Below are 24774 nucleotides of genomic sequence, written 5' to 3'. Positions count from 1 at the left end.
TAACCACGTGTGCTACTATTTCCAAAAGTGCCTTAGGCTGCAAATAAGCACCTAGATTTTCAGAAGTGTTGGCTGTCAGCACCACCTGTGGAGCCCCAAGGGAAGCCTTGGCGTGTCTGGAAATTCAGCTGTGTACTCAGGTTCTGTAAAGCTATGTTTAGACACTCAACCTCTAGTCTTCCCCTTTGGAAAATGGTCCTTGTTGGAGCTGCGTTTTCTCCTGAGGAACAGCTACACATGAGCTGCTCGAATGTCACATGTGGTGATTCGGTGGTGCACTGCGAGGAATGACTGGCTCTGTACCGTTGAGCCGAATGCAGACCTGTGTGTATTTTAAGGGAATTAGTGTTCTTTTCCCAGTTTAAAACATCCGTGTTACTCACGCCGAGTCAAACCCCGGCCCGCCCGGAGCGCGGAGCGTTAACGGGCTGTCCGCACCACGGGGCCACGGGAGCGGGGACGGGTGACGGCGGGGACGGGTGAACGGCGGGGACGGGTGAACGGCGGGGACGGGTGATGGCGGGGACGGGTGATGGCGGGGACGGGTGAACGGCGCGGACGGGTGACAGCGGGGACGGGTGACGGCGGGGACGGGTGACGGCGGGGACGGGAGAACGGCGGGACCGTCAGAGCCATCGGGGGGGGGACACGGTCCGCGTCCCGGCGAGTTTGGCACACAAGCCCCGGCAGGACGGACTCACAGCCCGAGCGGCCGGGGCCGGGACTCGCCTTGCCGCCGCCCGCCGAGCGCGCCGCCGCCGTGTCCCGTGCCGAGGGAGCGGTAGGTTCCCGGGCAGCCCCGTGTCCCGGACGCGGTCGGGAGGGTGTGCGGAGTACCGGGGGCCGGCGCTGTCTGGGGATTTCCGATGCGGCCGGCGTGCCCAGAGCCGCTCAGGGCGGGTCGGCACGCAGGGCCCGCGTCCCGCGCCGATGCCCCCAGCGCCGACGCCCCCAGCGCCGACGCCCCCAGCGCCGACGCCCCCAGCGCCGGTGCCCCCAGCGCTGACGCCCCCAGCGCCGACGCCCCCAGCGCCGGTGCCCCCAGCGCCGGTGCCCCCAGCGCCGACGCCCCCAGCGCCGACGCCCCCAGCGCCGGTGCCGGGACGCGCCGCTCGGGACGCGCCGCTCGGCCCGCGCGGGGACGGCGTGGCGCCGCCAGGGGGCGCGGCGCTGCGCGGCGGCCGGAAGTGACGCGGCGGGCCGGGAGTGCCGGCTGCCGGCGGCCATTGCGGGCGGGCGCTGCCGCCGCCGCCCCTTTGTGAGCGCCGCGCCGCGGGCGTGCGGGCGGGCGGGCCGGGACAGCGCCGGGCGGGGAGCGCCGGCCGTGCCGCCCATGGCCAGCCCGCCGCCGCCATGACGAGGTGAGTGCAGCCGCCGGCCGGGAGCGGGGCTGCGGGAGGAGTCGCGTTGGGCCGCGCCGGTGAGCGGCCGAGGGAGCGGGGCAGCGCCGCAGCCGGGCCGGGCCCTGCGGGCGGGCGCAGGGGCTCTGTGCCCCCGACGCGCCGCCCGAGCCCCGGCCCCGCCGCGGTGCGCGCCCTGGGCGGGGGCAGCGCCGTGAGGCGCGGGGCGGGCTGGAGCGGCGGAGGGCCCGCCGCGGGGGCTGAGCGGGCGCCGCGCCCGCCCGGCTGTCACCCCGCACGGCGCCGCGGGCGGGACACAAAGGGCTGGCTGGGGCCGCCCGAAGCCGCGCGAGTAGCGGGTGACGCTGCGGGGAGCGGGGCTGCCCCGCCGCCCGCCGTGCGCCTCTGTCTTCATTCTTAACAGACTCCGTGCACTCATCCAGATGGGGGGTGCGGAGCTGGGCTGTGTCAGGGTGAGCTCTCAGAGCGCGGCTGTGCTGGTGTTCCCGCTGTCAGTGTGCTGAAGTGCCGTAGTTTGATAGGGAAAATAAAGTTACAGGCCAGAGTGTCTCCCTTGTGGTGTTAACCAGCTGAAGGTGCTTCTTCCCCTGCCGAACATGATGGCGTTTCGCAGTGAGTCAGTGGAGGTCTAAGTCAGCCGGCTTATTTACAGCTCCGCATTTCGGGAGGAGACAAAGGGGGTGGCGGGACTGCTGCCCGAGCTCCTCGCAGGACGTTTGCTGGTGACGAGGACGGGTCGCTAGAAGCCGGCAGCCCCTTCAGCCTGCTCACGTCTGCCTGCACCTCGAGGCTTTTAGAACCACATGCTGGGCTGTGAAATCTGTGGCATGAATACAGCGGGGGAAGCTGTCTGGGCAGTCTTTCCAACTCTGCTAGTCTATAAAAATGTGTTAAAATAACTTATTTCCAGCAGTACTTACTAAACCACTTCATTTTTCCCAAATTGAAAGAGAAACTCGTCTTCAGGAGGTTTGGGGAGAGCAGGGGTTTGTGTAGGGGTGCTGGAGGGACTAATCCATCACAACAGTGTTGTTACTGGTGGCATCACGAGCTGGAAACTTTCAGATTCGGGATGGAGCTGCAGAACTGGTGCTCTTGTATTAAAACACTTTTCAGAAATGGTGCAATGAGCTTTCAGAAGAGAACAGATTCTTTTCCCAAATCTCACATTTTAAAGTGTTAAAGTTAATCTGTCCCAGATCTCAGCTTTTCATTTATGAAAACTCCTTTGGTTGCAGCAGTTTTCTGTGGTCAATGACAAGTATATTTTCAACTCTTCAGGTTTCTTTGTTTGTTTATTTGTTTGCTGTTAATAGGATTTTCACAGTGATCCTTATACCTCATCTTCAGAGAAAGGGCAGTGGCCTGGAATGCAGCAGGCACTTTGTAAATACTCTCCAGGTCCTGCCCTTGAAGGTCTAGTGCTGTTTGAAGAGTGCTGGGTCGCCTTGAAATTGAAATGGGTGAAAGCTGGAATCCTGGATGTGGAAAACTCTCAAGTGCATGTCTGGTTCCTTTGATGACTGTAACTTCTTTTTGGAGGAGGTGTTACAGGCCTATTTTAGGGGAACCCAAAGTTCCTGTGTGCGCTGTGCTCTCCCTGGGAGGTGCTAAGTGTGTGCAATGTCTTGGGGGGTTCGCGCTCCCTCCAGGGCTGGGTTTGCTGGGATAAGACCCGCATTCCTCTGCGTTTGGGGGCGGGGGTGCTGCTCCTCGCCCGGTGCCACAGACCTGGGAGAGTGACTGATTGTAAACCTCTGCTCGTTTGTCTTCTCTTGTCTGCGACAGGACAAACTTTGAGGTCTGTTGCTGTGACTTAGGTCACCTCTCAACTATTTCGGTTTGTAAATAATCAGCTTTTACAGGCCTAAATCATAGTTAGGCCAACACTGTAGAAGGTGAGTCTGTTATTTAAATGAAACAGCCTGAGGGGAGAAAACTCTGTTACGTATTTTTTGTTTTAAGTCTTCTACCATGTTTCAAAGTTGCAAGATGAGAAAGGTGGATCCTGACCTGGTCCTGAGGGTGTTTCCGGAGACCTTGCTGACAGTCCCTGCAGAAGTCCCACTGCACAGTAACTGCTGATAACTTGTCTTCTCATGACTTGTGTGTACGTTAGGAAAATTGAAGTATTTTGGTTGTGTAGCTGTTGAGGTTGTTCCTTAGTGTTTATACTCTCAGTAGAGAATACTATAGCAGCATTAGTTACTTAGGAAAGTACTTGTGAAGACCTGAACGGTGCACGCGGAAATTCAGCTTTGCCCTCCATAGACTTAACTCATAAAGTAACTTTAGCCCTATTCTGGTTTTGAAGCTTGGAGTTTAACACACTTCAGAGACACGAGTTGTTTTTTTAAGCCTTAATAGCTGTATATTTGATATTATTATGATTGTTTACGCTCTTCTATATTAAGATATAATAAGTTGGTTGCATTTTTTTCTGCTGAGGTGACCTGATAAAGCTCACCTCTAACACCACTTAGGTTCTTCTGTAGGAGAATGTGAATGTGTTGAGGAGCCGAGGTGAAAGGGGAGGGCTAAATATAGCCGTTTCCTGCAGGACTTATCTGGGTTTGGGGCTAGCTGTCCGCATGAAACGTGTCTGCCCAAGCCTGCAGAGAGCAGTTCTGCTCCTGCATCGCTGCTCACGGATAGCGCGGCGGTTAGCACAGCTGGCGGGCGGGTCGCGGGGCAGATGTGAGGGCACACCGAGGGGTGGTGGCCAGGGCTGGGGACACGGGGCAGCCTCACCGGGCTGGTGTGCGTGGCTGCAGCCCGCGTGCTGCGGGGCTGCCAGACACGGCAACTGCACAGGCAGCAAACAGCTTCTTTGGGAGGGATGCAAACGAGTCTGGAAGAGGGACAGAAGTCATTTAGAGAAGCAGCCTCTGTCCCAGCCCCTGCTCCGTCCTTGCATTGCTCTGCCACTAGCTGCCTTCTTGGGCAGTACAAAGCAGTGGGCTCGTTAGCAGCAAAGAAGCTCTTGGGGTAGGAAGAGAACATAGGCGGGGGAAAGAACACCAGTGGGGTGTTGTGGGTGGGCTGTTTGTGGGTTTTGTTGTGGGTTTTTTTTTGGCCAGCTGGTACGCTGAAGTCATGCTTAAATTTAATGAAAGCCTGATGCTAAAATAGGATCGACGGACAGCCGTTGTAAAATAATTAGGCACTCTTTTAGCCTCCTTGTCCCTGCCAAAAAAAAACCCTGCTTGAATTCACTGGCGTTCTTCGGTATTTGAATTCTCAAATGGGCATCTCAGTACCTGCTGTTGTATCTTTTATCTCTTCCCTGCACATAAACAGGTGAAAACCTTGGCCCACCCACCTGTGCAGCCGTATAGAGCTAGCTACAGATTGCAGTGGTGGTGTTGAATGCAGTAGATTTCCGAGTGGTAATTGTGCTTTCCACCCTCTCTGTGGATGGGAATTCCTGGAGACCCATTGGGGTGGGGTGCAGGCAGCCTTGATGAGGGTGCACATGTGTTGGGGGTAGTTCATTTGCTTTGAGACCTGATGATGGTCAAGACTGAGACAATTTAAGAGCATGTTAGTTATAGAGGTATCCAACACTGTCTGAAAACCTTTGTCGCTCATTCCATGGCATGCTAACTGTTTTCTACAAGGAACATAAAGAGTGTACTGATAATCCTAGTGACATAAGTACGTTACTGCTTCATTATGTGAAAGAAAGTAGTACTGTATGTTAGAAATGTGCTGGTGCCTTTGCTAGCTGTTCAGATGCTGCCTTTCCCCTGGAAGGCCAGGACTGACTTTGTGATTCATTTGCTGGTGAATAGTCAACATCAGGTGCTGCATGGCAGTCTTAGCCGGTCATTATCCCATCCCGTCTGTAACCAGGGTTCTTTTGATGTGCTCGTTTCATGCTGAATTCAGCCTGGCTGCCGGTGCTCCATGTTTGCTGGAGCAGTGCTGGCCGTGGCCGTGACCCTGGGCAGGGTGGCTGTGCCTGGCGGGCAGTGTGCTCATCCCAGGGCCTGCTGGACGCAGGAGTCTGCCCTGGTCCAGTTAGAACATGTTTTGCGTTCTCTGTGTGCGCACATCAGCGTGCCGCCGGCTCTGAAACGCCCCTGGAGCCCCCAGGATCATCGTCCCTCCTCTCAAGTGATCGTACTCTGTTCTCTTGAAGCTCAAAGGCAGCGTAAGTCCCTGAACAATTAGGATATCTTGTCCTTCAGATTGGCAGTTCCTTCGTGCTCAGGACCTGTCGTTTTAGTTTTACCCGGGTTTGGCTCAGTCGTCTTCTGCAAAGCTTCGTGAGATGCTGTAGATGCAGCATGTCCAAATAAACCGACTCTCTTGCTCGGGAGATAAATGTGTGAAAGGAAATATTTTAGGGGCCTTAAGGTCATGACTGAACTCTGAGTAAACGGGAAGTGATGATTTTACCTTATTTCTTATGATGTAAGAAATAGGGAATACCACGTGTAGTCAATAGCCATTTTGAAAGTTTTTAAAAGTAGTTTTTGTGTGGTGCCTGTTCGAGTTATGTAACAGAATGATTGCAATGGGAAATTTGAGAGAGATTTGTTTTTTAAGCAAGGAATTGGACATGTTTGTAGGTCTGTGGTAGACCATCAAATGCAGTGGTCCAGATGCAGTTTTGGGCTTGGGAATTCACCTCTGTCTGGGAAGCATGGCCTGGGGGCAAGGAGGGTGGAAGAATGAGTTACATGCAGTGTCCTCAGGTCCCCTCGTCATCTGCTGCCAGCCTCTTCTGCACTCAGCAGGCTGTTGTCCAATTACGTGTACGTTTTGGTTTTCTGTTTCTCCTGCTGACCTGAAACGGCAGTTAAATGGTCTCTCATCCCCAGAAATAACGTTTGTCAGTGAGTCTCCCCATTTTGAAATGCTCCTGGCAGTGTCATCCCTGTTGCTGTTTTCTATGTGAGGTGCTTCTGGAAAGATGCAGATGGAGGTGTCTGTAGCTTGTTTTAAATTAGCTCTCTCAGGAAAAGGAGGCTATGGCTTGATTAGGCAAGGCTTATTAAAACAGCAGACCTCCAGTTTGGTGTTTCTCTGAGGCTGACTTTGGAGTCTCCAATTGCCTTGTTTGAAATGAAGGAAGATGGTGGAGGGGAACACCAAGGGCAGTCATCGGGGCCTTCTTACAGACAGGATGATGCTGCAGCTCCTGCCTTCTGTCCTGAGTACCTGGAACGTTCCTCCTCAGCATGCTGAAGCCACAGATCGTCCTCGGTCGAATGGAACTTCAGAACTTCTTCCTTGTCCCACGGAGCAGTTATAACTAGTTGTGCTCACTGGGGGTCAGGCCTTGTTCCGACTGCAAACCTTACCTCTGCTAATAAGCTGCAGAAGAGTGGCCAACAAACACCTCTTCTAATTGCAGGTCTGCTGTTTGTCTGGCAAGTATCCTGTAACTGTAGGAGCAGGTTGGCAGCTTTTCCACAGCTGCCTTTGGCTGGACGGATAGCTCGGGGGCCTCAAGTGCCTGCTTTTTGAAGTCCTGCAAGCTGCTGGTCCCTGCTCTGGTGAGCCGGTGTACCCCGCAGGCCCCCTATCCCCCCATGGCCTGGGGGTCAGTGTGTCCCCATGGCCTGGGGTCCTGGCTGAGCCGTGCCAGGCAGCTGGTGCTGTGGTTGTGCGAGCCTTTTCCCTGGCTGCTAATGCCAGGGGAGTGGGTAGTTGTGCTTGTCCCTCTCCATGTGCAGTTCTTTCTCCGGGCCTGGCGTCTCTGTGGCCATATGTGGCCATGAACTTGGTAAAAGCGTGGTCTGTCTTTGCCGGGTTAGGGCCCCTGCTGCCCGCTGGCTTCGTCCCCGGGGCTGGCAGCGCGGCCGGCTCAGCCGCGCGGTTTGGACACTGTGCGCACCATGGCTCCTCTGCCGTGGTTCTCAGGTCTCTGGTGAGGGCTGTGACCAGCGTGGCAGCTGTGAGCCCCCACACGCAGTGCTCGGTTAGGGACAGAGAGCCCTGCAGCGTCAGGCAGTGTGCAACGGGAGGTAGGAGAGATCTGAATCTCCCTAGGAACAAATGTAAAATTAAACAAAATGCGTGTTTGTATTAGTCAGCCTAAAACAGACTGTGCTATTTAGGGCGCTTCACTGCAATAAAGTTGTCTCTTGTGTTTGTGTGGGTGGACTGCAACAATTAAGTCATTTTAAAGGCTGAATCTTAAAAGAGAAAATAAAATGAAAAGATAATGGTTTGGTTTAAGAGAATAAATTGCATCGTGTTATGTTTAGAGAAAAGATAGATGTTACCTTGCAGTTGTTTATTATTGGTAGAAATCATGTCCATGTTGCATGTTGAAACTCCTCTTGACTTCATAAGGAGTAGTATGTTTGGTGTTTTTAGTGTGTGAGGTCGCACTCGTCGCTGATGCCGGAGCGTGCGCGGCGGTGGCAGCGGCGGCCGTGCGCGGCGGTGGCAGCGGCGGCCCTGCGCAGCGGCCTGCCGGAGCACTGCCGGCCGTCGCATGGCTGCACGAACCCCAGCCTGGGGGACGGTTTGGCAACGGATTTGATGTGACAGTCACTCTTGTACTTTAGAGTGTGTGTGACTCCTTATTTTCTATTGTCAGAATGAAGATACATGACATGTAGTGTACTTGTCTGAGTACTAGATTAGTTAATTCCTATTTTAGGAGTGGAATTAAAATAAGCTGTGCATTTTTTAAGAAAAAAAGGTATTTTCAATTTGACTTTTAAATACTGACTCAAGTTAAATTATAATGAAGTATTTTAGATGTACTCTTAAGTCATGAAAATGTGCCGATTGTCATGAATTAAAAAAAAAGGATGGGTATGTGCTTTTGGTGACTGATATTTTGAATATTTTGAAAACTTGGGCTGAAATTCTTTTCCGGACGTTCGTTCTTACTGGGCACTGATCTAAGTAACTTTTTTTCTACTAGATTGGTATTTTTGGACTGAACTGTAAGACCTCGTGTGCACGTGGAGCCTAAATGCCGTGCTGATGACAACAAGCTGCTCACACGGCAGTTTCCCTGCGGAGGTGAGGGCACGGCGCCGGCCCTGCCGTGGGGCCGCCTGCGGCGCTGCAGCTCGGGCAGAGCTCTGCTGCGGTGCCCGGCACCGGCTGCCCCAGCAGCCCTGAGCAGAGCCCAGCTCACCTTGGGGTGCTGGAGGGGAAATCACTGCAGAGCCGGCCTGCCCCGCCATCCTTGCGTCATGGGAACCCTTCTCTGTCCAGAGAGAAACATGCACAGTACTTCGTGTCACTGGGATAGAAGCAGCAGCTCCACCTAAAAGCCTGTGAAGAAACCTGGGGTTTGGTGTCCTTGCCTCCACGTTCCTGCATGGTGCACGTGCAGCACCGGTGACGGTGCAGCTTGGAGGCGGCTGGTGGCCCCCTCATTATCACATGTGTTGTAGCTTGGACTGTGTTCCATGTCTGTCCTCATGGGTCCTGCCCCTTGGCTTCTGTTCCTGGGACTGTGCACTTCTCCAGGGCTCAGCTCTGGCCATGTCTTAACCTCCCATTAGCTGACTGGCAGGTAGGGCTTTGCAAATGTGCCAGAAATGCCACGTAGACACTTTTGTGTGTGTTTGTGGACCCGGCATGTTTGCATCAGCCTTTAGTGGAGAATAATCTAAATGAGTAACATGTTCCAACTTGCCTGAACAATAGGGTGTTTTTTCTGTCTTTGTGTAGGCGTTTTACACATTCGTGAGGCTCATGTCCATACCTCTGAAGCAAACTTGTGCATAATCGTTCTGCAAAACCTGTTCTAAAATCTGAGGCTATTTAGACCGTTCCCTCCATACATGTTCCTTATGACATAAATAATATGTTGTAGAATGAGTGCATCACTATGACTGTTCCTAAATTATGAACATAAAAAGCTAGGCACCATTGAAATACTTTTGGAAAAAAGTATGGTATTTCCATACTTTGTGCAAAAGTGGCATTTTTTTAATGAGTGGAAAAGTCTTTGACTTCATCTTTTTGGTTGGGATTTGATCTGGATGTTGGTTAGACAGTCAAGTAGAACATTTATTGGATGCCGGTGTACAACCACGTCAGAACTTCGAGGGAGTTTGCTCCTGTTTCTCGGTGAGGAAGGCCAAAATGCCACGCGGTTAGGAGCCAGAGACCAAACTCCCTTTTGGAGCTGTCAGTTTTCTTATGCAGCTACTGGAGTCTCTGGTGAGAAATCAGTGTTTCCGAGTGTGCAGTGCAGTGTTACGCCTTCCTTCACAAAGGGTTTGCTAGAGGTAAAACTTGCTTTATTTCCAGTCCGGGGATTTGTGATACTTTGACGTGTAGACCAATTATAATTATGTTGGTTTAGTTCCCAAAGTGGATGCTCTTTATTTGAACAGAGGCCCTACTGCATGCAAACAAGAACACTGAAGGCCCTGAAATATTAGCATTTGAATGGGTTTGGCTTAGCTTTAAAATAAATATCTACTGGCTATAGAGCTCTGGGGACCGGGCTAAAGCAAATGGAAAAGGTGAATTAACTTGAAGTTGTTCCGCAAGGCTGGGTTAATAGAGCCACAGCACACGAACACAGTGGCAGATGAAGACAAAGGAAAGCGATTTGAGAGCTTGTTTGTATTTGAGGCTATTCAGAAGTGAAGGAGATGCAATTCAGAGGCTCCTGTTCCCCCGCACAGCCCCCTTGTTCTTGCTCTGCAGCATCAGTCCTTGTATGGCCCAGGCGAGCGTCCCCCAGGGAGCAGTGGGGGCAGCTCCGGCTGGTTTCTGATGCAGGAACCTGCAGACTGTGGTGTTTGTCTTGTGGAACTTGATGGTTCTTTTGGCACCTGGTTGAATAAATCAACAGGGAGATCTGCAGTTTTTCCTGACCATGATGGAAAACCTGGAAAGAGAAGCGACTTCACTTTGTCAGGCATGTATGTGCCACAAGATGACTGAAAGCTAAACAAATTGGCAAAACCCCCTTTTTCTCGGCAGGGAGGGATCCCAGCCCATGACTTCTGACTGCCTTCTGGTGGGAATGCTGGGGCTCTTGTTTCCCTGGTGCTGCCTAGCTGAGGGTAGCACGCAGTCCTTTCCTGGAAGAGTTCTCTCTGTGCCCTTTTTGCTCCTGGAAGATTGCTAACAGGACGGGCTTCTTGGCAGGATTCTGTGCCTGTGGGACTTCACAGCAGCTGGGGAAATTGGAGGAGTTTGTGGAGAATCTGGGAGAGCAAAGGAACCTCCTCCAACAAGTTTGGAGGGGACCTGAGGGACTGGTAGGCAAAGAGGACGGCGGAATTTGGGTGGAGGTAACTGCCTGGAGAAGTGAGACTGGAACCAGCCTGGAGCTTGGGGAACCGATGCGACCTGCTTTGTGCAGGTGTGCAGCTGGGGACCGCCGTGCCTGGAGCAGAGGTGGCCCTGGCACTGGGGTGGCCCTGGCGCTGGGCCGCGGGCTGCTCCGGGCCAGGGGGCTGCTCTGCGGGGCTGGCAGTGCTCGAGGCTGCACTCGGGGTCTCTGCGCAGGTGCAGGGACATGGTGCGGGTGGAACAGACATCGAAGGCTGCATGGGACTCAGATGTCACCGGGAGAGGGACAGATGGCAACAGGCCAGGCATGTGTCTGAGTGTCCATAATAAAAAAGTTGTTGCTTATCAGCTGTTAATTGGTGCTTTTCAGCTCTGCATGTACACTTAGTGCTCTGTGAATGTTTCATTGAGATTGGGGTGTCACCGCAGTGTCCCAGGTGATGCACCACCTGCTGTGCCCTGGTGCCATGGCACCCTGGTGAGGCTCTTGGTGACAAGTCAGAAGAAATGTGATGACATCGGATTGCGTGTTTGCCTCGGGATTGTCTTCCCTGAACAGTTCTAGTAGCATGTGTAGCACCTTACAGGGTGAGGGCTGTGGCTTTTAGCAGCTTTTTCCTGGGGCAGGTGGGAGGGCCCCCCCAGGGTGCGGGAGCGGGGCGCCGCTGTCCCGGTGCGGGCTGCACGGGCGCTGCCTCGGCGGGTCCGGCCTCGCGGGCCCTCGCAGGCGCAGGGCTCGGGGAGCATCAGTGTGCGTAGAAACTGGTCATTTCTGAAGTGCTGACCAACGTGAACACGAAGGGAAAACAAACAAACAAATACCAAACAAAAGACACAAAAACTCCCAACAGCAACAACAACCCAACAAACCAAACCAAACCTGCAAACAGAAGTGAATGATTAGCTGTAAAATGAAATCTCTCAGGGTTTGGCGTGCCAGTAGTGTGCAAGGATATTAAATGTATTTTTTTGCTCAAAGTTCTGAAATATTCTTCCAAAAATGTCCAGGCTCTTTTGACATGATTGATCTCATTTCAGTCCCACGGGTGCGTTCAGTCCCATGTGAAGTGAGGGATTCTTCTGCAAATGAACATGTTGCAGTTGAGACAGTTGGTGCACGAACGTGCAGTGCTTGCTGACCCTCAGCTCTCGGAGGTGCTGAGACAGCTCAGCCTCTGGAGCCACCGCTGGCCGGGGACGGGTGGAACGGATCCTTTCTCGGCTTCCCGTCTGCCTGGGCTCAGCGTGGGCGGTTGTGTGTCCCCGGTGCTGTGTGCCCCATCGGCACTGCCAGGGCCAGGAGTGTCCCGCCTGCACTTCCTAATGTCATGGTAGCTACAAAATGAATGGTGGACAAGCCAAGAATACCTGAGTTAACCCTAAATTTACATATCATAATTGTATGAAAAAAGATGTCTATCAAATGTGTCGACAGCTTGATGCAGTTTATGGTTTTACCCAAATTGTTTTTAGGATTACAGCTGACACGCAGTCATCTTTGGTTCTAACAACTGAAGAAAACTGGATGCTTAATATGTTCTCTTTTTGGGCAATAATTATTGATCAAGAAGGCTGCAGCAGCTACTGTGTCAAGAAGCAAACCACCACCAAAGGAAAGAAATTCGGCTTGTATGGCAAACCATGAGTTACGGTGTAGGATGGAAGTGGCTTTTGTCACACAGCAAGAGAAAGTACAGTGGGTTTGCTGAGTGGTGCTTGATGAGTATCTTGACACAGAGGAAATATTTGAGTATCTAAATGTTAAAAGGAGATGCTGTTTATTCTCTGGTCCTGAAAGGCCACTTTCTTATAAAAAAAAACCTGCAAAAATGCGTCTTCTCTGTTGCAAGTAATTGACATGTTTCAGTAAAATAAACAAACATAATAAAGATTTTCCATGTAAAACATGCAAAATAAAGTTAGCATTTGATTTTTACTCTGAATCGAGTTAAAAACTAGAAAGCTAAAACTTACACCTCTGTGGAAGAATTTGAGGAAATAATGAGGTTTTAGTCCCTGAGCTGGCCTGGCCCTGAAGCAATCCTGAGCCATAGCCAGGCCCTGCAGAAGCAGGCTTCACCCTTGCCCTTGTGCATTTCAAGTATAAAAGTTAAAATGAACCTAAATGGTTGAACTGTTTTGGGTTTAATTTAATTTGTGTTTTTGTTTGCTTGTTGTTTTTTGCAAAAGAACGCAGCAAATGCTGAATAACGTTGATGAACTGCTGGCTCTGGCTGCGGACCGGCGGTGGTGTGAAGGTGGTTCTGCAGGGCTGCTGGCTCCTGTCCCGTCAGCGGGGGCTCAGGGCTGGCACCTGGGCTGCGCGGCGTGTGCTCAGTGACAGCCGCCAGTCATCTGCCCTTCCAGCCCCCGTTCCTCTGGCCAGCACTGCCTTTTGCCCTGGGAAATGCTCTTCAAAGTCTATATTCAGTTAGTCCTAACATTATGTTCATTTGTGTTGGACAATAATTAACCTTTCTTTAGAAAAGAGCCAAAAAATAAGTACAAAACCAGATGTAAAATTGGTTGTTTAAATTGTGACTCAACTTGGTAATTTATATCACCTTGATCAACTTGGAAGTATTTAAATACATACCAAACGTAAAATGAATATTCCACCTGTGCAAGCGCAAAATGCTGTTCTGACAATTTCACAAAACCACAAAAAATTCCAACTGGCGTGTTGTGTTTTGTTTGTTTTAACCTTGAATTTTGCTTAGCTTTTATTTGGATCATTTTGCTCCCACAGTGACTCAGTAGGGTTTATTTTGCGTTTCTGTAGCTGCTGTTTCCCAGTAGCAGTCCGAACGCGCTTCCAGGCCATGCAGGATTCCCTGCTGCAGGGGCTGCGGCACTGGGAGCGTGGCTGCGTTCAGGGGGTCCCGTGGTCCTTCTGTGGGTTTGTTCAGCGTGAGCTGACAATGGTTGGGGGTATGAAGTGCTTTGAAATAGTGCCACATTCATTTTATGCACTTGTAAGAGGTTGAATTTGAGGGAGGAGGCAGGACAAAGGGGATGAAGATGGAGTGAAATCTTAAAGCAGTGTGGAAGGTCCAAAGAGACCTTTCCCCTTCTCTAGGAAGGTTTCTGTAATGCCAGGTGCGGTGTAGCCCAGCCCTGGAGCTGTGGTGCAGGGGCTGGGGCAGTCTAGGGAGGATGGAAATGCTGCGTGTGGTGCCGGAGCAGCTCTGGGCAGTGCGGCTCGCCCGGAGCAGCGTGTGCAGACCGGCTGGATTTTCAGGTGGCCGGGGACGGTTTGCTGCTGGAGAGCAGTGCAGACCTGCACAGATCCCAGGCTTGCACAGCCCTCCCCAGAACTGCTGGTTTGGCAACTCTGCCCCTAGGAAGTTTACCACAAGATTATTCTGAAGCCGTTTGATTTCTTTGCAGTGCTGCTTGTGGGAACCTCCGTGTTCTCGGGCTTTGTGCCGCGACTCCGTCTGCCCGCAGCGCTCTGCATGGGCAGCGGCAGAGCGGCTCGGACGGCGCGCGCCCTCTCCTCCCCAGCGGGGACAGGTGAGCTAGGGCTGCACTGATGTAGAATCACAGAATTGTTTAGGTTGGAAGAGACCTGTCAGATCAAGCCCAGCTGTTATGTGGTCAAATAGAGACCATCGAGCAGAACCTTTGCTCAGGTTTTGTTCCCAGCACTTTGTAGACAAGAGCTGCTTTGTGCAGTCTGGCTTCCATACGCTGCTAATATGAGATGGTGTGCCTCTGGTCATACAGAGGTATAGCAGTCACAGGGCTTTAAAGAAACAGAACACACCGAGTGCCGTGGTGACATGTGTATTTACCCGCCAGTTCTCAAGCAGCGATTAATGTGCAGTTGCAGGTCCAGAAACGCATGATTCTCTGAACAGCTGCAGGTAAGAAGTCGCCTCTTGAAAGGGCTGTTATTTGAAGATCTGTTGTTAGTAGTTGTTTCTTTCAGCAGGTTTTTTCACACGTATGGATCAGTGCTGACTTGTGACCAGCAGCGCTTGTCTTCACCAGCACCCAGCTGCTGCGCTGTGAACGTTTAGTGTGTTTGCTGAAGATCGCAGCGGGCTGGCACCTGGTACGCCCTTCAGAACGCTATGGCGAGTAAAGAGATGTTGGGCCCAGCTAGGTAAAAGGCAGTTTGGGATCGTGCACTGCATTCAGTCATAAAAACTACTTAGAAAAAGAAGAGGCTGAGGGTGGAAGAGGCGGTCAGCCACCTCCCTGTGCTCAGCTGCTGCTGTCCGCTGTCCGGGTGAGATCCACCTGGGCGCCGCGTTCCTGCAGGGCTGGAGGCGGAAATAGCGCAGGCACCTTGTTGTTGCCTCCCTGGACGTCTTCCTGTGACATTAGCACAAGTTTAGTCTCATCATTTTGCAAGCGAGGTGACGGTGTTTAAAAGCTTTCTGCTGTGTGGTGTGTGTGAAGTCCTTGCAGTGCGGAAGGTGGCGGGAGGGCAGTGCCTGCACTGCGCGGCCAACGTGAAGGTGAAGAGACAGTCCGGAAAAGGGGGTGAGAAAGAAAGATAGCTTTGATGGACTTGTACTGAGCGAAAACGATCATGTTGTTAGTGAAAGAGCAGAAAAAGAGGAGGAATCTAAGTGCTTTTCTTATTTAAATGATTTATGCCATGTAATTTTTGTAGGTAGCTAAATTTCAATGTAGTGCATTGTCATGAAGTAGGTATTAAGAAAATGCTGCGTTGCTCCTTTAACTTAGGGAAACTCCAGGCAGAGAGAAGATCTTGTTTGATCGTAAATGGCTGTTGGTGAAAACCAAACCTGACCAGCTGCCACCTGGTTTGGTAGTTCCACACCCTGCTGGCCTGGGCTTGCTTGTCTGTGCGCTGGGAGTCCGTGAGCAATACCAGATGATGCTTTGTGAGAGCTGCGAGCAGGACTCGGGGGAAGCACCTTCCTCAGGCAGCGGGGAGGCACTCCAGCCCAAAGCGCTAGTCCAGACGCTTCCAGTCTTATCCATGTCCACGGTGCGTTACACAAACAAAAGGCAAAGAACTGTTGCACAGATGATAGGGGTGACTTGCTAGCTCAAGTGAGCTCATATTGTTCAGTCAATTCTGGGAGTTTTTGAGATTTTTTTTTTTTAGTAATTTCTGTGTTTCGTCAGCCAGCTGACATAGAAAAATAGTGTATTAAATGCAATGATAAAGAAAGAATTCACTAATTCGGCTCTAATTGGTTTGCTCACAGGTGCTCGGTGTTGTTTGGAGTGTTGGGGTGGCAGGGCCCTGTGCTGGGGGGACACGGGGTGACAGGGCCCTGTGCTGGGGGACACAGGGTGACAGGGCCCTGTGCTGGGGGGGCACTGGGTGACAGGGCCCTGTGCTGGGGGACACAGGGTGACAGGGCCCTGTGCTGGGGGGCACTGGGTGACAGGGCCCTGTGCTGGGGGGACACTGGGTGACAGGGCCCTGTGCTGGGGGGCACTGGGTGACAGGGCCCTGTGCTGGGCCCCGTGGGGCGGTGGCACCGAGCCGCTGATAGCCGCGCTGGGTCTGCGGGGAAGCCGTTGAGGTGTCAGTGCTGCTCAGTACTATTGCTTTTGGTTAATCCTTCTTTTCAAAAAGGAAATAGCTAATAGGTTAGTGGGTGCCTTGGGAACAGGCGGCAGCTGCGTGCAAAGCAAAAATCTACTGAAAGAGTAGTAATTTCTAAAGTGTCGCGTAGGGGGTTTTTGTGTATATTCAGCGGCACATTACCATTGGAGCGTACGCTGTTGTTGCTTCCCTGAAGCTGGCACGAGATGTCAAGTTGAAGCCGATGGTCACTGCTACGAGACTTTGTTAGAGCGGCTGTACAGGGTACTGGTTGGCACTCTGTCCCTGCACTTGCAATGCAATGGATTCTGGTCAACGGGAGCTATTTTAATTGGTTTCTACTCTGTGTTATGTTAAAACTCTGCTGTTGGATGTAGAAAACCTGTGACATATGTTTTGTTTGTTCCTGAAAACATACACTTTATTCCGCTTTGCTCATTCTAGTTTGTTTTATGTGATTGTCAGCTGAAAAAGCACTGCGTTTGGCGGCACTTCAGCAGCAAGGCAGCTTCCTGCGGCCCAGGGCCGGGCGGGAGGGTTTGTGCAGGGGGCCTGTGCATGGGAAAGGGAAGGTTCCTCCTCTGGCAGCGTTCTGCTCCACACGGCAGCGCGGCTGTGGGGCCGGGGACAGTGCCGGGGGGCCAGGGGCACTGCAGGAGAGCTGGGGCAGCACTGGCCAGGGCCGGGGGCAGTACAGGAGAGCTGGGGCAGCACTGGCCAGGGCCGGGGCAGTACAGGAGAGCTGGGGCAGCACTGGCCAGGGCCGGGGACACTGCAGGAGAGCTGGGGCAGCACTGGCCAGGGCCGGGGCAGTACAGGAGAGCTGGGGCAGCACTGGCCAGGGCCGGGGGCAGTGCCGTGGGGCCAGGGGCAGTACAGGAGAGCTGGGGCAGCACTGGCCAGGGCCGGGGGCAGTGCCGTGGGGCCAGGGGCAGTACAGGAGAGCTGGGGCAGCACTGGCCAGGGCCGGGGGCAGTGCCGTGGGGCCAGGGGCAGTACAGGAGAGCTGGGGCAGCACTGGCCAGGGCCGGGGGCAGCACCGTGCCTGGGCCCACGGGCTTGGTGGAAGGCGTGTGCCGGTGTGCCAGGGCTCGCCATGGCCTCTGGCGGGGAAGGCGGCACATGGGTGGGAGAGCGTTTCTGGGGTGGTGAGCCTGAGGTTCAGAACTCTAGTGGGATGGCTGGTTAGAAAATAACCAGTAGTCATGACTTCTGTTAATTAACTACTAAGAGTTAAGTAAATGTTGTTGGGAAAACTAGTCTGTGTTTATTTGGCACGTCTTTCTCCAGAAAAGGCTGGTGCTTGTTGGTACACGCTCGATTTCTGTGCATGTCTGCAGCGTGGTTTGATGTTTTTCTCTGTATTGATTTTCATGATTCATTGCACATGATCTAAGCAAAAAGCGTACTTAAATGACACTGGAGACAGCTGTCTGTTAAAGGGGGACGTTTCTGTATGCTGAAATGGCGCCAGGTTTTTTTCCATTACTTTATCAAGTAACACACACCAGTAATATTTCTTTATTTAATTTCCTCTTCTAGGTCACTTTCATGTCACCTTTGTTTTGTTTAAAGAGCTATGGTAAATTCTTACTCTAAACTTTTGTATCAGTTTTGTTCCTGTTGTTGTTCTGATAATGCTTTTTGAGGTTATTTTGAAGTGAAACGGGCTGTACGTTGTGCGTGGGAGTCTGTACGAGAGACTCGGCTCTTCTCCCACTAGAGCCGTTTTGGAAGGTGCGTGTGGGAAACTTGGATAAGAGCGGCAGCGTTAGAGCTCTGGAAGCTGATGTGTCGCTTTTTCCAGTTTTAATCTGTCTCTCTTCGTATGGCAAGCTGGAGATCCAGATGTTGTTTTGGCTTGGAGATAGTGAATGGCGGAAAAATAAGCGTTCTTAATGTCAACAGAGTCAGACTGGCTGGGTCTGTACTGACAGGAAAACAGAGAGATAAAGACTCCATTACTGGTGCCTGCGCTGCCTAAGTAGCCAATAAAGCAGTGCTGCCGTCTCTGGAAACGCGCCCCGGCCCGGCACTGGTGGGTGCCGGCTGCCGGCTGGGACAGCTGCCGCGGCTGGGCGTTGAACCGAGCGCCGGCTGCTGGGACTAGCAGGGCCGTCTGTTCGGCTGTGCAGATCCGGCCCTGCTTCAGCCAGGAGCTGCTTCTCTGCCCCCTCTCCTGTCCCAGGTGCCCCGTGGTGCTGTGCTCCCGGTGCCGGCGTTGGGAGCGGAGCCGGGCGCGGGACGGCGCCAGACGTGCTCTCTGGCTCTCCGCTGCCCGGAGCTGTGTCCTGGAGCAGCACACTGGCTCTGGAGCTGGGCCCCATGGCTCGGCTGAGTGCGCGTTGCCGCGCAGTGTGTGCGTGCAGGGGCTGGGTGCTGCGGGCCCTGCCAGCGCTGCCGGGCGTGCAGCCGGTGTGCCGCGTCCTGGGCCGCGGCCGGAAGGGGCTCAGCCAGCGTTGCTCTTCTGGACGGCTTTGGGCAGCTTTCAGTAAAGGGACCAGGCTAAATCCACCCTGAAGTATAGTCAGACTGCTGAAGTGTGCGTTAGGTGCATATATGGTGGCCAGGAATGCCATTTCCTGTACTAGTCTATAGGTTTTGTGTATGATAGTGTATCCATTTTCCATGTTATGTTATATTAAATCCGTAAATATGCTGTGTCCTGTGTTTCTTCCTGACCCGTTCATGCTTATTTCTAAAGCATATGAACAGTTTATTTTAAAATCGTCGCTGCAGTTCTGCTTATATCCTCCTTACGTTTTTGCCCCTGTTGAGAGCACAGAAGAGCAGGTTTCGGCAGCGGGCCGCTGTCCCTGTCGCCTGTCCTCCGGAGGTGCGCCTGTCCTCAGCCAGCGGCTCCCGTGAGAATGCTCTGTTCACTTGCCTTCTTTAATACTGTAAAGCTCAAAGTTAGTAGTGCTGACTTAGATATCTAAGTTACAGAGGAGCTGTTACAGCACTTCTGATATCTCAAGTCTTGTTTGTTTGCTGCTTGTCCACATCACAATTTGTGTAATTTATTGAAACAAGGGTTTGGCTGCGTGTTTTGGGTGGGTGGGAGGAAACTGGAGCGTGTGGCTGTAACGGAGTAAGAGAAGCGTGGAGCATGTACAGTCTTAGCCAGTTGGCCATGCATGTTAACGTAGGCTAGGATTGCCATGCTCTGGCCCTTTGTGCCTCATTTTAGCCACAGAGGTGGGAGGACGTGCCCTGAGCCGCCTGCTGACCCGCTGTGGCTGTGTGGGCATCGCCCGGTGCCCTGGGAGTGCCATCCCTAGCAGTCCTAAGGAAAAGCTGCAGAATAAGTGGCTGTCGCACATGTTTGCTGGAGGAAGGTACAGAAGGCAGATCTGGGTGTAGGAGAGTCCTGCTGCCTCCCTCTGAGCCCTCCGCATTCCTCGCTCGGCTGCCCGCGGGCAGCGCTGGGCTGTCTTGCTCATGTGCTTCATGAGTCAAGCCAAGCCCAGATGTTTTCATGCCTGGTCTGGCCTGTTTGCTGAGAATAATTTTGTTTGCCTCAGTCCATTTTATTGTGGTTTCCTTAGTGTCTAGTCCAGCTGAAGTGAAGATGATTCCTGGCCTAATTGGACACTCACAGGCAGCCATGGCAGCCGCTGCTTTGTCTCTGGGGCTGTGTTCCTGCTCGCTGCAGAGCGCTCTGAACCGGGGCCGTGCTGCTGAGAGCCCCAGCTTGCTCCTTGGTGCTGGTTTTCCTTGAGTGCAAAGTTTTGCAGCATCAAACTAGGAGAGTCTATTTTGTGACCAGGGCATAGGTGAAAAGCCAACAGGTTCCTTGCCGACCAATCTGGTTTTGTGTTTCCACTTAATAGCAGTAAGGACATGGAAACCTCATACTGAAGGCTGGAGCCTCTCATCGGTATGATCATCTGTGCCAGCGGGTTAATGGCACTAACTGTCCAGGGCATGCACAATTCAGTTCCTTGCACCTCTGGCAGTACTCTCGGCCCCTTTTGGAGGAACAGTTTCCATAAAAGCTTACTTGTGGGAAATATATTCACTCCTTGAACTCATGCATACTCATCTCGGAGGAAAATGGCTTTGTACCAAATAATTCCTGACATTGAAGGAAAGTGGTGTGTCACCTCTGTCTGAACAAGTGCTGTCTTGTCTTTGTCCCGAACGGTGTCCTACTCCATCGCTTCCCGTTCGTGAGCATGGCCGTTGACCCAGAGCACGTTTGGGTGCTTCCTTTTCAGCAGCAGCTGGTGAGGGTTGTCCTTGCCTTGTCTGCAGTCTGTGCTGTTAACAGCAGTGGCTGGATCCTCTCTGACGGTGCCTGCTCTCGGGAATTGCCAGTTGGATGTGTATCACAGGCTCGCTTCAATCGAGAGAAGTGTGGCTGTGTTCCTGCGTGATGGTGGGTGGGTTGCTCTTAGGCCGTCCCTCATTCAGAGAGCCAGAGCTGGGCTTGTCTGCTGAGAGACTTCTGGCTTGCATCCTGCTCCACATCTGCAGTTTGCAGCTGGGAGGATGTGCTAGGTCAGCCGTAAGTTAGCTGTGAAATATCATTTGATTGCATTTGGCGTCTGTAGTAGCTATTAAAACAGAAGTCTGGGTAAATGTATGGAATGGTTTCTGAAGATATACAAGTGCAGTTGGGTTTGGCAAGACCACGTGAGATGCGTGAATTTAAAAGCTTACAGGTAAATAGGTGGAAGGGGAATACTTACAACAGCTCTGGAAAGAAGTGTCAGGATTGTAGATATTTAGAGTAAATTTGACGTAGGGAGAGGTGATGGGATGCCCAATTATTGGACCGAGGCTTGCATAATATGGCAATCCTGGACGTCAGTTGTGACTATGCGGGTGATTCCATTACCAGGAGGGACACAGACGTTTGCCTGGAAGATCAAGATAAGCACAGCTGAAACAGCAGCTGAGGAATGCCGTGACAGAGTGATTTGTAAAGAGGGGTCTGGAGCCGCAGCTCTTGTAGCAGCCGGGCCTGGTGTGCTCAGGGGAGAGCGCTAGGATGGAGGAAAACCCCAGTTGTTCTTTACCTTAGAAGCTTCTTAAAGTCAGCGTTGTGTACACCCTGCGGTGTTCCGTTCCCAGGGGCGGTGAGGCTCTGAGTTCCCCGGTGCGGCAGCGCCCAGCGCGCGGCGTCAGCGGCAGGAGGTGCGGGGGCTGGCCAGAGCCCTGGGCAGTGCCGGGCCGCGCGCCCCCGCTACCGTGCCTGTAGTGTAACCTGGGCCTGTCTGAACTTTGTGTTAAGAACAGAGTGATACAGCTCTGGCCTGTCCAAACAGGCAAGACCAAATTGTAGAACAATATTGTTAAAATTCTGTGGTGGTGTAATATAACCCATGAAGAATTTTGCTTTCTTGTGCAGCAGGGTGTTTCCTTCTTTTCTGGGTTGCTAATTGCATTCAGCTTTTTGGACTCCAAAGTAATAGTTAATGAAAGAATCTGATGAGATGAAAGGCTGTTCAGCGACACGTGCCTGTGGGGTGTTGGGAACTTCTGTTCTCAGTCTGATTTGTTCTAAAAATATTTCATTAATTTGTGATTGGCTTCCCTTGGGCTGCTGGTGTGTGGGAGCGCTGAAGCTTCAAGTGGCGCGTGAAATGAATACCTGACGTTTTCATGTCCCTTCACCTTTGCTGCTCTGCAGGCACCCGTCGCCGCTGAAGAGCGCTATTCTGAGCCCAGCGCGGCGGCGATGGGCCCTGGCGATAGAGCCCGGCTCTGCCCGAGCCTCCGCGCCCCCCGCGCCCCCGCCGGCGCCTGGGGACACGCGTGTCCCTTGGCAAAGATCCCCTGCATAAGATCCCCTGCATGTCGCTCTGCTGTGCTGCTCACCCTCGCAGGTTGGTTGGCTTTATTTTAGCCAAGGGCTGTGTTGTTAGCTGTGTCATGCTGCAGTTGTATTGTTCTGCCGATGCAATGACATGCATTAAAAGAATGATTGGTTTTTTTAAGCTAACTCTTACCAAAATACCATGAGTTGCATGATGGTTATGATGCTGGAGCTAAGGGATGTAAGTGAAAAGGACCCTGTGAAAATCGTTGTAGAGGTTCATATTTCCCCAGGCAGGCAAAATCAAAATCCTGCTGGGATCATTGCTGTGCAAAAGAGGGTCCTGGTGATGAGACCCTGCACGGGGCCCTCCCCTGAGAGCACCAGGGCCTGGAAACAAATCCATTAGCACCTCATCGGGTCCCTGCATGTGTGAAAACAGAACTAGACTGCAGCGAGACACTGCTGAATCATCTCTTTGGGGGAACTAGTCCACACTTTGTCTGTCTGCAGGGCTACCAGGGTGAGAGATGGTCTGTAAATGCTGTTCACGTCATATCATAGACCCTGCCTTCTCAAAGAAAACACAAACCACACCACGAAATCAGGGCAAAGAAATAGGTACTTAAAATTTGTCTAAAGAAAAAAGGGGAAAGACAGAAAGAAAAACCCACAACTTTTTTGAGGAGCGGAGGACACGTCCCAGCCGCTGGTTTGGCACGGCTGTGTCTTAGGGTGGGCCAAACGGGTTGTCAAACCGTCCCCCAATAAACCTGACTGATCCGGGATCAGACCGTGTGCCCTTTCTGTGCAGATACTAATTAAGCTCAGCGTTTCTGCCCATACTTCTTGTTTCCATAACCCGTCAAGACAGACATGCCCAGGATATGATATAAGCAGGGCTGGATGGGTGATTTTGGAATTCCTGTATGCTGTGAAAGTGTATTCTCCTTCCTCACATCGTGCACAGATAAAATCTTTAAGAAGCAAAGCGTTGGTAGCTGGCTGAAGCAGGCCAAGGCCCAAAGAGGTGACTGGGGCTAAGTTGAAAGGAAGTAGCTGTTACTGTGTGCCTTTTGGGTCTGTGTGGTTCCTTCTCCTGAAGAACGCAGAAACAGCTTTTACAGGCAATTTCTGATAATTTGTCAGTTGCAAATATTTGTGTTTGGGTCTTATTCACAGCAGGGGGATAGATCCAGGTGTTCCGTTTAGATGAGGAGGAGTTTGTGTCTTCTGGAATCTCCGTGCTGAGATGGGACAGCAGGAGCTTCTGAGAGCAGTTCTAGGGGAAAAAGTGCCGTGTCTCGCAGCAGCATCTCGAAGGCTGTTTTGCCCCCTTATCCCCAAGGCCCCAGCACAAGTTAAGTCGCCAGATGTTAATGGCAGCTGTCTCCACTCTGTGTGGGCAGCTGGAACGGCCGTGGCCAGGTGAGTGGTACCCAGGGTTGTCTGCAGCCCTGGATTGTTTCTAACAGGGAAAATGTCCAAGAAATGTCGTGTTGCAGCGGTGCAAGGGAGCCTTTCTCGTGGCAGTTACAGAGCACAGTGTTCTCTGCTGGTAGGAACTGTCTGTGCACTGGGTGATAATACCTGTGTAGCAATAAAATGTATGTAGCATAATAAAATAACATCTTTGTTTATGTGTGAAATATGTGAGAAGCCACAATAGTTCATGTATACCTGACAGTCTATTGAACAGATACCTCCCCGATGCCTCAGGCACAGGAGTTGTAAGACGAAGCTACTGACAGCTCGACTGTTCATGAAACTGCTTGCGAATGCCTGTGTGTTAACTTACCCGTACAAATGAAAGCACGAGTGGCTGGGTCTTTGCACACGTGGAATCGCACACCAGCCTTCCAGGCGCTCCCAGCGATGACCCTCTCAGTGAACCATATGCAGTAGCTCAGTGACTGAGCATTTGAAGGGATGTCGCGGTGTGCAGGCTCTGCGGAGGAAAGGTGCTCCGTGCTGCAGTGTTCATCTGTGACTGCCGCCTCCTGGCGCGTTTATTTACCCTGCAAGGCAATGAACGATACAGAAAGATACGCATGTGGCTTCAAAGGCACCAGGAAGTTGCAATACGTATTTGGGTTTTCAGATGAATTTGAAAGTGTCTGTGCTTACCTCATCATGTGAGTAAGCCATCCAGTGGCAGGTTGCCCAGGACACACCTATTGATGCAACACCTGCACACAGGCCTGGCTTGTACGCTGGGGCTGTCTCACGACGAGCCACTTCTGCCTCCCGTCTGCTTCCCCCAGAGGAGTTCTGCAGCCCTCGCCAGGCTGCGTGTCCCTGCTTGCTGCTCACCTGCACTACTTGGTCCCTTCTGTGTCCCTCTGTGTCTGCGCCTTCAGCTGCTCTGCCTGTCCCCAGGGCCACCCCTGCTCCAGCACCAGCGAGCACTGTGTCCCTCTGCTAGTGGAGAGGCTGTGTCTGCGTGTCCCCCGCCATTCCCCATGTCTGCGTGTCCCCCGCCGTCCCCCTCCCGCTCAGGAAGGAGCGGGTGCTGGTCCCCTGCTGGCTGCCTAGGTAGGATTTTTCTCTTGGGTAAGCGGTTGTGTTGTCCCTCCGTGTCACCATGTGTCTGTCCCCCAGCCCGACACTGAACATTACTCGTGTGCTGCCTGTTGCTCTACCATTCCTGCAGTTGCTGTGCCAGCCGGAGCCTTTGGGTGACAGCATGGTCAATACATGGATTGTTACTTGCATGTGCCAGGAGGGAGACTGAGCAGGATTTTACTGCTCATGCTTTTTACCTCTTAAGCACCTAGGGAGCAGCTCTTCTCGAGCATATTCGGAGCTATTAATCTCCTAAGCGGTAACTTTCATGACGCTTTACGTTTTATCGGTTGTTTTCCTACTGGTGG

General features: G+C 52.5%; 1 protein-coding gene across 2 annotated transcripts in view; it reads left to right on the top strand.

The window, feature by feature from the left end:
• Nucleotides 1-1231: 1231 nt before the first annotated feature.
• ACVR1 (activin A receptor type 1) overlaps nucleotides 1232-24774 on the top strand; it is a 49554-nt gene continuing 26011 nt past the window's right edge. Inside the window, exon 1 of one of the 2 annotated variants that reach the window (XM_080346827.1) lies at nucleotides 1232-1361. In XM_080346827.1, coding sequence (XP_080202953.1) covers nucleotides 1354-1361 — 8 coding nt within the window. In that variant the 5' untranslated portion in view covers nucleotides 1232-1353. The remainder of the gene's footprint in view (nucleotides 1362-24774) is intronic. The other variant, XM_080346828.1, reaches the window with a different exon arrangement.

Source organism: Nesoenas mayeri (assembly GCF_963082525.1).
Source record: "Nesoenas mayeri genome assembly, chromosome: 6".
Lineage (NCBI taxonomy): Eukaryota > Metazoa > Chordata > Aves > Columbiformes > Columbidae > Nesoenas > Nesoenas mayeri.
This window is presented reverse-complemented; position numbering and strand designations above follow the sequence as displayed.